Source organism: Necator americanus, chromosome IV, assembly GCF_031761385.1.
Source record: "Necator americanus strain Aroian chromosome IV, whole genome shotgun sequence".
NCBI lineage: Eukaryota > Metazoa > Nematoda > Chromadorea > Rhabditida > Ancylostomatidae > Necator > Necator americanus.
This window is the reverse complement of record NC_087374.1, coordinates 13,447,320-13,462,000: the sequence shown is the minus strand read 5'-3', so window position 1 is coordinate 13,462,000 and position 14,681 is coordinate 13,447,320. Positions and strand designations below refer to the sequence as shown.

The window sequence follows — 14,681 nt, the reverse complement described above, 5'->3', positions numbered from 1 at the left end:
ATTCGGACTGTTTCGAGAGTTTAGTGGTTCCCATTTCCACATTTCTACCCTTTTTCACTACCTTTTGCAGTAGTAGTTTTTCAATGATAACTTCACAGGACTTTTTATGGGGTACTCGGTGCAAGTGAGGAAGCACTAATAGAACATTACTGGTCTACGTTAAAATGGCTTGAGTATACTGATAAAGCAGGATAGGATAGTACTCATAGTGATAACGTTATTTTGGGTCAAAATAATTCATACCTTTTTCATTGGAGAATATGGAGTGATCGGTGCATCGTAAGATACGAAAGGAGAATCCTTAACAGCTCCTTCAGTGCTTTCGCCGCTCTTTGTCGGAGTCGTCAAACTCTGAGACTTTATCAGATGTTCTCGGTTGTCTCTGATCATTCTAGCCTTCCTGGCGCTCGTGCTCGTTCTGCTCTTCGCTTTTCTAGATTTCCTACTTCTTTTTTTACTACGCCTCTTTCTGCTTTTTCTGCTCTTCTTACTTCGTCTTCTTTTTTTCTTCGACTTTGATTTCGATTTTCGAGATCGCGATTTCTTATGCTTCTGAAACGTTATGTTATCACGAAAGAAGTGTTGATCTTCACAACAGAATTCCCACCTTTTCCTTGCCCTTCCCTCTGCCTTTTCTCGCATCCACTCTCTTCATTTGTTGCTTCTTGCGGCAGCATGTAAGCGAGAATCCAGACTCACTGTGTTTCGATTCATCCTTTGCTTTCTGAACTTTGAAACTCTTTTTCGAAATTAACGAAAGAGAACATATGCTGAAGCAGGCTCACTCGCTTGTGGCGCTTTCCCTCCTTACTTTCTAGAGTTGGTTTCTTTCTTGCTTCTGGTGATTCGTTCATAGGTGAGTAGTTGGAAGAAAATAAGTTGGCAAAATGAATCTTACCCATTCTTTCCCTTGAGGATAACATAGGATTTGACTTGTTTTCGTGATAAGGATAGTTGATGTTACATGGATGTCTTAATCATATTGCAAAAGATATATAGGGCGGTTGTCCTTAAAACAACACTCCCGCCAAAGAGAAGAGAATAGAGCGAGATTTTGAAGAGGTCCATCAATTTTCAGAATGGTGGGAGATTCAGAAAACGGGTTACCTCGAAGAGGATTCTAGCTCCTCACTTCTCACATGTGTGGGACCCTCAAGCGAATTGTCAGGTACATTTTAAAGAAATTTTATGTGCTGGAGCAGGGATAATGCAAAAATTTCCCTAGAGAATGGGGAAGTTTTCTGGTTTACAGAACAACTAAAGAGGATCTTGCGCGCATTTGTTTCCGACCGGTTTCATCAGTGTCAAGGTGTTGATTAGGCTATATTCGTGACAAAACAAGCAGTCTAAGAAAAGACTTTGATATAAGGTCGTTGTTTATCTATGAGATTTTATGCACGGGTTGCGGCAGAAATAACTTCTACGTTTCAAACAGCGAGTGAAAAAAATCTTACGAGGTGTCACCAAATTTTTATTTTTCAAATGTAGATTTTTTTAAGTGAATTTTTTAATCTCAGTTTTAAAACGTTTATTGTCCAAATGGTGACTCTGGCGGCTGATACAGAGCCCTTGAATTTGGAGCCGTTCTTGGAAGATTTCCATCACTCTCACTAGCATATCGGGCGAAATTCCTTTGACTTCTTTATCAAGATGCTCCTTCGGTTGGTGCAAGGACCGAGCACGATGTTTGAAAAGCTCGGGCTTGAAGTATCCCCATAAAAAAGTTACAGGGACTCAAATCAGGCCACGGAACTGTCTCGTGAAAGGAAACGCGTTGTTTTCGTGCTTTCTCACTTTTGCTCTTTCGTGTGTTTCTAGAACGTCTGAACGGCTTTCTCTTCAATGCGGATGCTTTTTGTGGATTCAATGCTATTGTTCTACTCCTTAAATCCGTAGAAAAATCGTTCTCCAGACTGCAACGTTTTCATTACCACCTAAACCGAATTGCGTGCAAACCGTTCTAGACGGCGCAGCTATTGATCCGCCATTTCCGAGAAAAAAACCTTCGCTACAAAACTTGGTGCGCAGCCTATCAGAGCATGGTGACAACTGATAACTTTACTGTGTGTCCTACTGTAAGGAGTGAACTGCACCTCCTTTCCTGCTCTGGTGAGCCCACAGTGATTTTTTGAAATGTGGGAGTTATCTCTGCCGCAATCTGTACAAATCTGAATTGGGGTGGCTCTTATCGGAGTAACTATTATTTTTGATCAGGAAAGCATAAATCCTTTGCACCTCCTCATTTTGCACTACACCGCCCTTGCATTTTCCTTAAATAAGAATTAACTGCGGATTTTCTGCTTTTGTGGTCATTTTTATTGCTAAGCGCTCATGATTTCCTACTGGTTAGAAACCGTTCTCCGCACCTCTTCGGTGCTCTGATAGGTTCTGATCGTAGTGACGTGTACAGCATTTTAAAGAACTGTACGACGTGATTCAATGAAGGTATCATCAAACGTGTTACATTTCTTTCATATATTCTAAGAGAGCTGGAAGCTTTGTGGATTTTTATTTTGACAAGTAAGTATGAAGAATCACGGTATTTCCTAGCAAATACTTCAAGTTGGTTTTGGAGCTACATTTCTTCGCTGCCGTCACATCCGGAAATATTGATCGTCATAGTTGCTCAAAAATCAGTCTTTTTAAAAGTAATTCTTGCTAAATTATGGTTGAAATGATGTAAATGTAAACAGAGAATTGATTGTTAAGCATCCTAGATCAAATCACTTTGATCTGTATGTCATGATCACGTGAGAAGCCGAACAGCGAAGTGGTGCGGAAGACAGTTTCTAAACGGTAAGGGATCACGATCGTGTAGTAAGTAATAAATATGATTTCAAAACCACAATTAATTTTTATCACTAGTAAAACAAACTATGATGGCGGTATTGCTCAGACAAAATATGAAAGAGCAAGGGGAATATGCCTTTCTGCAGAAATAAATCAGTGGTTGCATCGGGCACATGTCTTTCAAAATCCCAGAAAAAAAGATTCAAAAGACATGAGAGAAGAGGGTACAGTATAGCAGAAACGTGGACATGTAGTCACAGTAGTACCACATTGCAGCGCTACATATGGATCAGCGACAGTCGTGAGACTACTCCTTTAATGCGCTTATTTTCGTGTTTTTTGTTTCTATTCTGCAGCAGTACGTTTCCATTACGTCGTCCTTCCTAGTTAAAAGGTGGTGATCTGAAAAGCGTCAATGCGTCTTATGTTTCTCATTCTTTTGGAACCAGTTGTTAGTATCCGGGCATTCAAAGGACAATTCAACATACACTCAGTTTCGAAATCGCTGGATTTGCCAATGGCCTACACCCACAAATGCATAAGGCTGTTTTTAATCCGATTCATCAGGATTCCCACGCTGCCGTTTATTTATCTTGACAACAATCTCAGCAAACTACTTCATTCAACATATCAAAATCCGAGTCCAGCGAACAGTCGATCATTTAAAATTTATTATTCATGAAAGTTTTTGCAACAGCTTAAAAGTCACTTGAATCTTCTTCGAGCTTTAATGGACATAGAGCTTTGTGCTTCTCTAGAACTTGAATACGAGCAAACGAGAGATCGCAATAGTCACACCTGAAATTAGAAAGCTGTCAAAACAATTTAGAATTTAAAATTACCTTGACATCACTCGACAAACCTGTGTTTTCGATGCGGAAAATGGGTTTGCTCGTGTGCTCTGAGATTGCTACGATCGGCAAAGCAACGACCGCAGAATGAACATATATAGGGTTTTTCACCTGAATGGGCACTGGGTCAAGAAAATCATGAAGCAACGAGGGACGAGCGCGCGATACCTGTATGTGTCCGTTGATGACCCTTCAGTAACCAGGGTCTGCTGAAACTCTTCCCACATTTCTCACAAACGCAGGGTAGGGAATGTGTTTTTAAGTGCATCTTAAGTGCACCTGGAGATCTGAAATATTTCGATAAAAGTGAATTTCCAATTGAAGAAAAATGTGTTCTGCTCTTCCAAGCTGAATTGCTTCTGTTTACTTCTGTTTCTTACTTTGAATTGAATCAACATTCTATGGACTGTATTCGTCATGCCTCACCACACGGGTATCATGTTATGGCATAAGCTCTTTCCTTTTTTCACTCTATTTTAAGTACTTCAAAAAACTACCAACCTAGACATCAGAAAAACCAGACCTAGCATGTTGGAGATCCTCATCCAACATACTTAGCCTGCTGTCTGCGCATGCGATCATTGACAACTTTCAGCTTTTGTTGTTGGAGAGCGTAGTTTTGTACTTCGGTGACTTGCGAAAGAGCTTCCTGTACTCCGTTCAACCAGGAAAGAAACATTTCTTTGGGCCAAGGTTTGGCGGTTTGGATTCAGGATTGAATCGAGCCACTTACTCTTCCGGAGGAGTTTTAGGAAACCAGTGATTACTTAGGAACGAGAAGAAAAAAAACGTGTGCTCTTTCTCTCGCAATGGCGAACGCCGACTGCTCGTGGAGTAGCAATGGGCTGAGATTCTTGACCTTGACAAGCTTCGCTGGGCCATGGACGGCAAACTCTCTGGCGATGGGACACAGGTCCGATTTCACAGCTTCATACAAATAATCAATTTCCAGTGGCGTGCCCGACCACTGGAAGTTTCCGATGTTCAGAGCCGTACGGCGAATAGTCGCCATTTTTGATTCTGGTGAACTAATCGTACACGCCGTGTAAGAGATTTCTTTCGTGTATATTTGAAGTAGGTTGCCATGAACCTGATTCACAATCCAGAATTGTGGTAGAGGAGGGCGTTACGAAGGCGGATCTGGTCGGGGTAGTACGTGTGTGCTGTGCGGTTTAAGTTGATGTATGGCAGTGAGCGCTGATCTATAGGGTGTACTCTCCACAATCGTTAACCATAACAAGAATGAACATACTCGGAAAATACGGTTTGATCAAAAGGATTGGAAGAGGCTCATGCGGCATTCTTGTAAGTTTAGAAAAGTTGAGCTCCAAAAGCGGCAATCTGACGATGAAAATCCACCGCTGTTCGAAAAGTTTCACACTGTAAGGTCGCACTGCGTGATTTTTTCAGATAAGATAATGTAGAATAGGTTGAAAAAAACGTTCAACTGAATAGACAGTCTCATAGATCCTTTCACAGGTATTCAAATGTTCTTTGATTAAGAAAACTATAAGTTCTTTCAAAATCATCCCTAATTCAGAATTACCTTCCCGTCAAAGAAAGGGCAGAAAGGGCTACATAAAAGAACTCTTCACTGCAACTCTGTTTTTTCTATTTCGCACTGATAATGTTAAGTGTGCTTGTGGTAAGAATTTGTCTTGTGCGCATGACTAGCCTTATTCACCAAATCCACAGCACTTTTTGGGAATATTTGGTTGCAAGTCAGGAAGAAGTTAGAGTCACAACAGGTGAACGGTGCTGACAAACAGACATCTTTAAATACTAACCCATAATATAAACCATCAAGTTCTATGTAGTTCATTGAAAAATGAACTGATTCAGGTTCCATTGATCTCATATTTTTGTCCGGGTTTTCTACTTCGGTTTATAAAACAGTTAGTACTACTGTGAAGTAATGTGAAGGTATGATGGTATGATTCGTACCCACTTCCTTCGATCTTGAAAGTGCACACGCTAAAAACAACTAAGAAAGCATTTTATATCACTTCAGAGAATTACTCTATGGTATTGTTGTTGGTATTGGTTCTATTGGTTGCTTTTCATTGAAATCATTGAGATAAAATGTGTTGACATAACGGAGTGTTTCCGGCGTATTCAGTTTATTACATTTAGGAGAGATGTTAGAGTCGCTTCAGCGGCTCCCAAAGATTATAGTGTGTATGGATGGCATCGAGTGAGGTGTGAAAAACTCAAAAAGCAAAAGTAACGGAAGAGAAAAATGGTGAAGAATAGCACGAGGAGTTGAAAATATTGACTAGTGAGCGGAAGAAGTTAGGAAGGAAGGAAAGAACATTAAAAGAGAGTACTATTAGTCAATCAGCAGTAGCATCCTCCTTTAGAACAAAAGTGATTGAAAACTTTTTTCCTCTATGTTTCATATTTCAGGCCACAACAATTAGTTTGTATTTGAGGTCTATATTCAACTTTATGAGGAGGACAAATGACAAGCGAATTTGTAAGTGCAAAAATACTTCTTATCCATGAAAAATACCATCACCATTTATCAACTTGTATGCAGAAAAAAGGAAAACGAATTTTGTCGAAGAAAGGAAGTCGAAAACCTGTCTGCTCTGCTTGGCATGGTCAATTTTAACTATATAAATAACAATAATCAATAATGTTATATGAAACATCAGAACAGTATACTATAACAATATAGAGGGCAAAATATTTTGTCAAATAGCGCACATTGTTTTGAAAATGCGCAGTAGTATCTTTTAGAACAAAAATGATAAACAACTTTACTAAAAGCATTAAAACTTCACTTCTGTTGTCGCCTCCACCTAGATCTCGCAAGCTTTTATAAATAAGTCGGAAGTGAACATTTGGTAGAAGCAAACAGTCTTTCTAATCTCCGTTTGATTTCATTCGAAGATTTGGCAGTACCCTGTCTGTAGTGACTCTTACTGTGTCCAGAAGTTCCGAATAATCAAGCTCTCCACTTGTGCCACCTGCTTCGGTGCTTTCCGGTTTTCTTTGCGTTTGTAACACCCAAGCGAACAGGTGCGCACAGGTGTGCTTCTTGGCATCAAAATATTGCCGCCTATGAAAGACACTTCATTTGCTCAAATCTGGTCTAGGAAAAGGGGTTTAGCTATAAAGGGATTTCGTGGACAATAGTTTAACAAAAACGGTATCTCAACCAAAAAAAAAAGACCTGTAGGAGCAGTTTTCAATACACAGTGAGATAAAAACACTAAAAACCTCCGTCAACCTTCATACCTCACAGACAGTGAGCTCCGCTATAAGTCAGGATCACTTACAGTAATCGTCCAGATTTCTGATTTCTGTTTTAGTCTATTTTCTTAAGCAGCTGTAACAAATATGATTTCAAGCTTTCATTTCAAATATGATTAGCTAAGAATTTCAAGCTACCCGGACAAAGACAAGTTCATTCATAGAAATAGCAGCGTAGCAGTATTCTCACTAAGCTGTATTGAACAAAATTCAAGGAGAATCTAGGAAGAATAGAGAAAAAAAGCTTACTTGTAGTGTTTTTGGCAATGAGCACAAGTTTGATCCACCCGTCCATCTTGATGACATTGCATGTGTCTACGAAGCCCAAAGAAAGTAAGATATGTCTTGGAGCAGAGAGGACACTAAAACCGAATAGCAGCGGAATTATCAATCCGAGAAAGCGAGGTGTTCCTCACCTGCATTCTATCCATTACTGTGGATGCCTGTGAGGTTTCTGGTGAGATTAAGTCTTCAATATCTGCAACTTGATTCATCTTGTATTTACTCTAGAGAACTAATTCAATCCCATTAGAAATGCATTAGAAGTGAAGATAGGTGAAGCTTTAAAATAAACACAAAATATATGTTGTAAACTCTAAACTCTTACATTCTTAGAGTTACACACGATCAAAATGCAAATCTTTGATTTGATGTATTATTTATATCTACAACATTTGAATCCACATCTTAAAATAATAATTCCAGAAGATTTCAACAACGGAAGGAATTATTGCCTAGAGATAATATCTCAAGGAAAAATAACCACTTCTAGTGTGGAAACAGATATTAAACACATTTGCTAGCTTGCGCAACTTACATATCACACTGTCTGAAGGTTTGGGGCGATCATTCCGATCTCAGCTCATTTTTCATGAGAAATAAAGTTTTTTTGTCCCGTATATAAGTCAAGCGTTGTTTACTGACGAATTTAGCGCAGAAATTTTTATTTTTTAAACGTGAAAAAATTTAACAAAAATTCCGTCGAAATTTCGATTTGATCAAGTATAGAATAAACTTAAGTAACAACGATAGACTTACTCTTAAAAATGGATCGTTTTCCAACGGCAGCCATTGCGGTTTTGAGGTGAAGGGCACCTATGTAAAACAGGTGATGGGTTGAAAGCTGCTGATGTGATCAAGTAATCTGTTTCGCACTCACCTGTGCAACCTGATGGCCGCCACAGGTGCTTTACACTGCACGTTTCCCTCATTCTTCCGTGCCCTCAACAGCATACGGTAGCCGATAATGTCTTTCCGCGTAGATAACAAAGTTGTTGTCTGCTATCAGTGATGCACATTGCTCATCGGTCATTTTTGTATTTGTATCTCTTTGATGTATGCTCAAAAAATATGCTGCGTAATTGTTTGCTTAGGAATGAATTTGTATCCGTGAAGTAAACAATTTCGGACAGCTGAAGCCAATGCTACCGACACATTATTATTGGTCACATACTCGTACCTTTCAAATTTCTGTCCTGGGAATGTGATATGAACATCAACCTCCGAGTTCCGGAAAAAGTTTTGAAAAAAAAGAACACTAGAACAGCGGTATCTTCGCGTGCAAGTACGCTACCACTAGAAAAAAAAATCTTTGGAAAATCTCATCCGTAACCGATTCAGCTTTTTTTAAACAGATTTCCGACTATAATTTTTCAATAGTAGTCCAGTTGTTTTATTTGAGATACTAATGTTTTATACTCATCTCATTATCAGGGAAAGAGTAGAGTCAGATACTCATGACTCACCCACGTCTAAAGTTTTAACGAACGAAGATCGGAAGAGGATTTAATTTCATTGCGACAATATAGGAGAAAATCTTTTATCCTAGACTACCAAATAACAATAAAACCATACCATAAATAAATAATAATAAATAATAACAACAACGAAGACAGGCTGTGAGGCCTAGACGATTCCTATCGTTTAGTCATATCTCCTTTTACTCAGTTCAGATAAGTTGATGAACTGGGACCACTTTATCAACTTAACTGAATTGCTGGAACCAACCATTGGAATCAAATGAATGGGAAGCATGGGACGGACGACGCTCTTTAGATTATCTCCCTTCTAACTCGGGAGAAATATGTGATTTGAAGTGCATCGCTGCCAAATAGCAACAGAAAACATGAAAATGAGCGCATTATATAAGGGTGTTCGGAAAGTATCTGCCGAAATACGGCCAAATTTCAAAACACCACAACTTTTTAACAACATTTTATTATTCGACGAAATAATCTCCATCAACATCTACAACCTTCTGCCAACGTCCCACAAGATCACGGATTCCTTTGACGTAGGACTCCGGTGACTTGGAGGCGAAGAAAGCCCGATGGTCATTTTTGAGGTGGTCACGATCATCGTAGCGCTTCTCTTCCAGGTGATACTGAAGAGATCGGAAGAAGTGGCAGTCACTCGGGGCCAGGTCCGGGCTGTACGGTGGGTGCGGTAGAACTTCCCATCCGAGCTCCAGAATTTTGTGGGAATTCTTCTTCGCGATGTGAGGGCGCGCATTATCGTGCAGCAGGCGAACGTTGTCGAGCTTCGAGTGCTCCTTGCGGATCTTGTCGGCCAGTCTTTGCAGTTGAGCGCAGTAGACCTCGGCAGTAACTGTCGTGTTGTCTGGCAGCAGTTCGAAACGGTAGATTCCATGAACTCCCCACAAGACGCTCAGCATGGCCTTCTTCTCATGGATTTCACCTTTCACGAAATGATCGGGCATTTCATCGCCAGCGCACCACGCACGTTTGTGGGTGTGGTTGACGTAGAGGACCAATTCTTCATCTCCAGTGACAATGGCGTCCAGCCAGTCAAATCTGAAGCTTCCGGAGAGCAGCTGAGTGCAGATGCCCAGGCGTCTTTGGCGGTTGCCGTCGCTCAATGCATGTGGGAGCCACTGACCGAGCTTTTTCACCATTCCGAGAGATCGCAGTCCATTGCTCACGGTGGACAGCGAACAGCCAAGACTGGCAGCAAAATACCGCACACCTTCATATGGATGCTGCTCCGCCAGATTCTTTAGCTCGTCGAACGTTATTGCAGTCGGTCGACCAGGGCGAGGCTCATTTTCGAGTTTTTTGTTCCCGGCTTTGAAGCGCTGGAACCAGGCGCGCACAGACCGCTCAGAAGGGGCTTTAGTGCCGAATACTTGACTTAAGTTTCTATGAGCTTCAGCAGCGGGGTGGCCAGATTCCAACCCGTAAAGGAGTACGTGCCGAGTATGGGTGGAATGTTGCCATTATAGGATGAAATAGGCAAGGAAGAGAAAGCCAGGTATGTTATGTGTATACAAGAGGTAGTGTCCTTATATAATATATTTAAAACGGGAAATTCCAGAGCTCAAAAGAATTCTCAAAAAATCTGCGCTTCTGCGAAATTTTCGGCAGATACTTTCCGAACACCCTAATACATTAGAAATTGTCTCGCGCCTGTCGTTGACGCATCTGTGGCGCCGCATTGTTGTATTCCTGTGACTACATCTCCATGTTTTCGGGAAGTTCTACATTTGACTACACAACACAAAGGAATTTAAAAGTGAAGGGGTCCGAATTCGATAGAACCTACCAAAATGTTTGCAGTCGCATGATCAGCCATGAAGAAAAAGAAACCGAGAACAACGTGAAATCAACACTACGCTTCGAGATAAGGTTTTTATTAACTCTTCAATGAGCTGGTCTCTCAAAATGTAAACGGGACCACTGTAAATTCAAAAATTGCACTTTGGCTAAAGGCTCGACCATGCAAATCATATTCATCCAAGCACAACACTCAAAGAACAGTATATATAAATTATATAGAAAGCGGGATTTTTACATGACAGACATTTGGAAATCATAGTTATGCTGCTAAGGACTTCTATGAGACTACAACAACTAGTCCAGAAAATTCAAAATACATTCACATTCAATGTTCCGGGATTTGTATGAATAACTTTCTGGCATTGATATGATCACAGTTAAATATTCGTTTAATTGTTTTAAATTATGTTGAGCAGCTGGGAAATCCTATTTGTGGACCCACGGTATCCATGATTTTTTTAAATAATTTCAGTGTGAATTACTCGAAGTTGACGTTTGCGAGCTTAGAGCAGTGTAAAGGTCAGGTTACGGACTTAAGATGCGTAACAATAAGTTTAATCTTGTAGGTGAAGCAATAGTCAGGTATATCGTAGGGAAAAATTAATAAGTAGGATTATAAGATGCTTTTAGGGGCGCAGCTGTCTAACGGCAGAAGCCACAGGAGCCCAGATATTAAGCTCTCGAGACAAATTTTCTTGGCAAAGCTCACACCAACGTCGTCAGTGCTGCAATGTCCGGGCAATGACATGATATCAGCAAGACGATGGTCTACTGTTCTTCACATAATGTCGTCGACTGGAGATAAAAATTGAACAAAAATGGTGTTGCCACTGCTCCTTACTCCAGTTACCACTTTACTCACTCACTTGACATCCCGCTGGTGTTCAAACTGCAGCAGTTGTTCTCTGATTCATGTTGTCAGTGGGGCAAATTGCGTTGAGAAGACGGCCCCGATGAGAGTAGTGCTCGCGGCTCGGAACCCCAAAATGGTTAACTGCACTGGCTTTGAAGACTGCTGCCATATTTCGATCACTCTTCTGACGATGCCACTCAATCGTTGATCAGCCAGAACAAAATCCAGCTTGTTCGGCGCACCTTGTTTCTAAGCGTTGTTTAATAAGTCGCTTCAGAATGAATCGCTTCAAGACGGTCCAGGATGATCCGGTTGCGACTTGCGTAGCGCGGGATACTCCTAGCATCACCTTTCCAAATTTGCATTCTACGACGCTGATAACATTTTTCTCGTGTTTGCGAAACGCCTACGTTTCTGAAGCGCAGCTTGAAGAAGAAACAACGGTGATGTTGAATAGGCGAGCATGGAGCCGGATGTTCTCAGTCCTCTTCACTACATCCTCGATGCTCTTGTATGGTCCCCACGCCGCTCGTTTCCTTCTGTCCTGCTCAGAGCTTGGGTCGTACATCATTTTGATTTCCCGACCTAGATATACATAACTGGAGCATTCGGATATAACCGTTCCTTTAAGCGTGAATGGAGCGTCAGAAACCCATCCGTTCCCCATTAACATCGTCTTGTCCAAGTTCAGCTAAAGACGGATCTTTCTACACGTTCCAAATTCGGTCAGTATTCGTTCCGCCTGATTGGTGCTTGATGTTATCAGGACGATGTCATGTGCGAAACGAAAACAGTGTAAATCGCTGTCGTGAACTTCCACTTCATGTTATCCCATTCCAATCGTCGTAGTGAAATTATGTCACCCTGACAATCTCTTCTCTTCACGTCGACTATGACATCGTTGTAGAATGGGGAAATTTTGGTAGTGAAGTTGCCATACAACTCACGAAGTATCCTTATGTATGGAGTAGGGACGCCTTTGCTGTGCCTCCATGATCGCTTTGATCTCAACTGTATCGAAGGCTTTCCTCGAATCGATGGAATTGAGGCACAGCGGGATCTTGTACTCTCGCGACACTTCTATGAGTTTCGAAACGATATGTATGTGGTCAATCGTGAACCCCTGAACGCCTTTTGAAATCTTGCTTGTACGCATGCCTGTTTTTTGTCTGATGTTCTTTCTATCCTGTGCGCTCTTGTGAAGAGCTCGTAGATGACAGACAGGAAGCAGATAGGACGATAGTTGCCGATATCTTGTGGGTCTCCCTTCTTATACAACAGCACAGTCTTAGTAGTTTTCCTATGAATAGGAATCTTGCATTCTGAAAGATAACGAGTGACGAGTCTCGCCAGTGTGTTGATGAGGACTGGTGGTACGTTCTTCAAATGTTCAGGCTTGATTCTGTCGAAAACAAGTAAAGTACGGTTCTTCATCGACCGATGGCATGTAGAACTTTGGAAAGGAGGACTTCTGGACGGATGAGGAGGGAGTGGACATGGCTGTCGAAGAGATCTGAGTAGAATTCGTGAATGACCTTATCGATCCTGTTTCTCGATGCTGTAGTTGTTGCATCTGGGTTCCGAAGAGCAGTTATTTTTATTCTATGATTGGCAAAGTTCCGACGAGCGTAGTGAATGCTCTTACCCGCCTCTGCTGCTTCAGCCAGCACTGTTAGCCAATAATGACCTTTTATATGGAATGAGCTTTTCTGAACTTCTTTAGGTCCATATAAAAAGCTTCGACTTCTTCTTCGTAGCTCGATGTTGGAGCGTAAGCAACGAAGATTGTCAAAGCTGGCGTTTAACCACATCTTCTCATCTTCCGTAAACGTCGGGAGGTAAGTCACTCGAAAGAATCGATGTTCACTGCCATACTCGTGTTGACGAGGGAACCAACTCCACCAACTCCTCTACTATCTCATGTTTCTAAGAAATGTTCTTCTCCGGTGTCATATATGGCGCTAATTGGGCCGTCTCGTCTCAGTCAGCCCGATGACGTCGTACTTAGTCCTCCTAGCCTGCATCAGCAGAACCTACCTCCAGTACTCATCAACACACAGGTGAGACTCGTCACTCGTTATCTTTCAGAATGCAAGATTCCTATTCATAGGAAAACTAGTAAGACTGTGCTGTTGTATAAGAAGGGAGACCCACAAGAAATCGGCAAATATCGTCCTATCTGCTTCCTGTCTGTCATCTACAAGCTTTTCACAAGAGCACACAGGATGGAAAGAACATTAGATGAAAAACAGGCATCCGTAAAAGCAGGATTTCAAAAGTTTCAGTACGATTGACCACATACATACCGTTTCAAAACTCACAGAGGTGTCGTGAGAGTACAAGATGCCGCTTTATCTCAATTCCATCGATTCGAAGAAAGCCTTCGATACACTTGAGATCAAAGCGATCATGGAGGCTTTGGACAACAAAGGCGTCCCTACTCCATACATAATGATACTTCATGAGTTGTGTGGCAACTTCACTACCAAATTTTCCCCATTGTCGACGAAATGAAGAGAAGAGTTTGTCGGGATGACATAATTTCACTACGACGATTGGAATGGGACAACATGAAGTGAAAGTTTACGATCGCCACTTACACTATGTTCGTCCCGCTCATGACATGGTCCTGATAACATCAAGCACCGGAAAAGCAGCGGAATTGATGCTGACTGAATTTGGAACGTGTAGAAAGATCCATCTTTAGCTGAACCTGGACAAAACGATGTTGGTGAGGAACGGACGGGTTCTTGATGCTCCATTCACGCTCAACGAAACGGTTATATCCGAATGCTCCAGTTATTTATATCTACGTCGGGAAATCAAAATGATGTACGACTTCTGTTCTGCTCTGAGCAGGACAGAAGGAAACGAGCGGCGTGGGGAGGATCTAGGATGTAGTGAAGAGGACTGAGAACATCCGGCTCCATGCTCACCTATTCAACACCACCGTCATTCTTGCCTTAACCTACGCTTCAGGAACGTGGCTGTCTCGCAATCAGGGAGAAAATGCTGTCAGCGTCGTAGAATGCAAATTTGGAAGGGTGATGCTAGGAGTATCCCGCGCTACGCAAGTCAAAGAAGGGACTCGAAGTTTACTCCTACTACCAGTTGGAGATCAGAGTCATTCCGCATATGCCAAAGAGAGCAAAATTAGATCGGCCAGACACGTGATGCGTTCTAACGACAATCTTTGGACCCGAGCAGTAAAAGACTGGATACGGAAGTGAAGTTATCCACGGATCCAAAAAAACTATCGAGAAAACTCATTGGTTCGTACTATGTACGGGGTCTTAAACCAAATCGGTTAATTTTACCCCACAGACAACACGAATCAGAGAACAACTGCTGCAG

At 41.6% G+C, this 14,681-nt stretch overlaps 3 protein-coding genes across 6 annotated transcripts in view; 1 reads left to right on the top strand and 2 right to left on the bottom strand.

Moving 5' to 3' along the window:
* RB195_001160 (uncharacterized protein) overlaps positions 1-854 on the bottom strand; it is a gene marked incomplete at both ends in the record, with an annotated part of 18,462 nt that extends 17,608 nt beyond the window's left edge. For both annotated transcript variants that reach the window (XM_064197809.1, XM_064197810.1), the window contains 3 exons: positions 244-552; positions 608-724; positions 786-854. In XM_064197809.1, the coding sequence (XP_064053690.1) occupies positions 244-552; positions 608-724; positions 786-854 (495 nt within the window). The remainder of the gene's footprint in view (positions 1-243; positions 553-607; positions 725-785) is intronic.
* A 2,634-nt stretch (positions 855-3,488) lies between these two features.
* RB195_001159 (uncharacterized protein) lies at positions 3,489-12,483 on the bottom strand (the record flags this gene model as incomplete). 3 transcript variants are annotated; one of them, XM_064197806.1, is made up of 7 exons in its annotated part: positions 3,489-3,588; positions 3,653-3,752; positions 3,810-3,928; positions 7,149-7,261; positions 7,316-7,405; positions 9,154-10,048; positions 12,275-12,483. In XM_064197806.1, the coding sequence occupies 7 exons, from the start codon at positions 12,481-12,483 to the stop codon at positions 3,489-3,491; spliced, it is 1,626 nt and encodes a 541-aa protein (XP_064053687.1). The 3 variants fall into 3 exon arrangements, with proteins under 3 accessions (XP_064053687.1, XP_064053689.1, XP_064053688.1); XM_064197808.1 differs by lacking the exons at positions 9,154-10,048; positions 12,275-12,483 and having other exon boundaries at positions 7,316-7,393; XM_064197807.1 differs by lacking the exons at positions 3,489-3,588; positions 3,653-3,752; positions 3,810-3,928; positions 7,149-7,261; positions 7,316-7,405 and having other exon boundaries at positions 9,118-10,048.
* A 703-nt stretch (positions 12,484-13,186) lies between these two features.
* On the top strand, positions 13,187-13,621 carry RB195_001158 (uncharacterized protein; the record flags this gene model as incomplete). The annotated part of the gene is made up of 1 exon (XM_064197805.1): positions 13,187-13,621. One exon carries the CDS (start codon positions 13,187-13,189, stop codon positions 13,619-13,621), a length of 435 nt encoding a protein of 144 aa, XP_064053686.1.
* Positions 13,622-14,681: the final 1,060 nt, after the last annotated feature.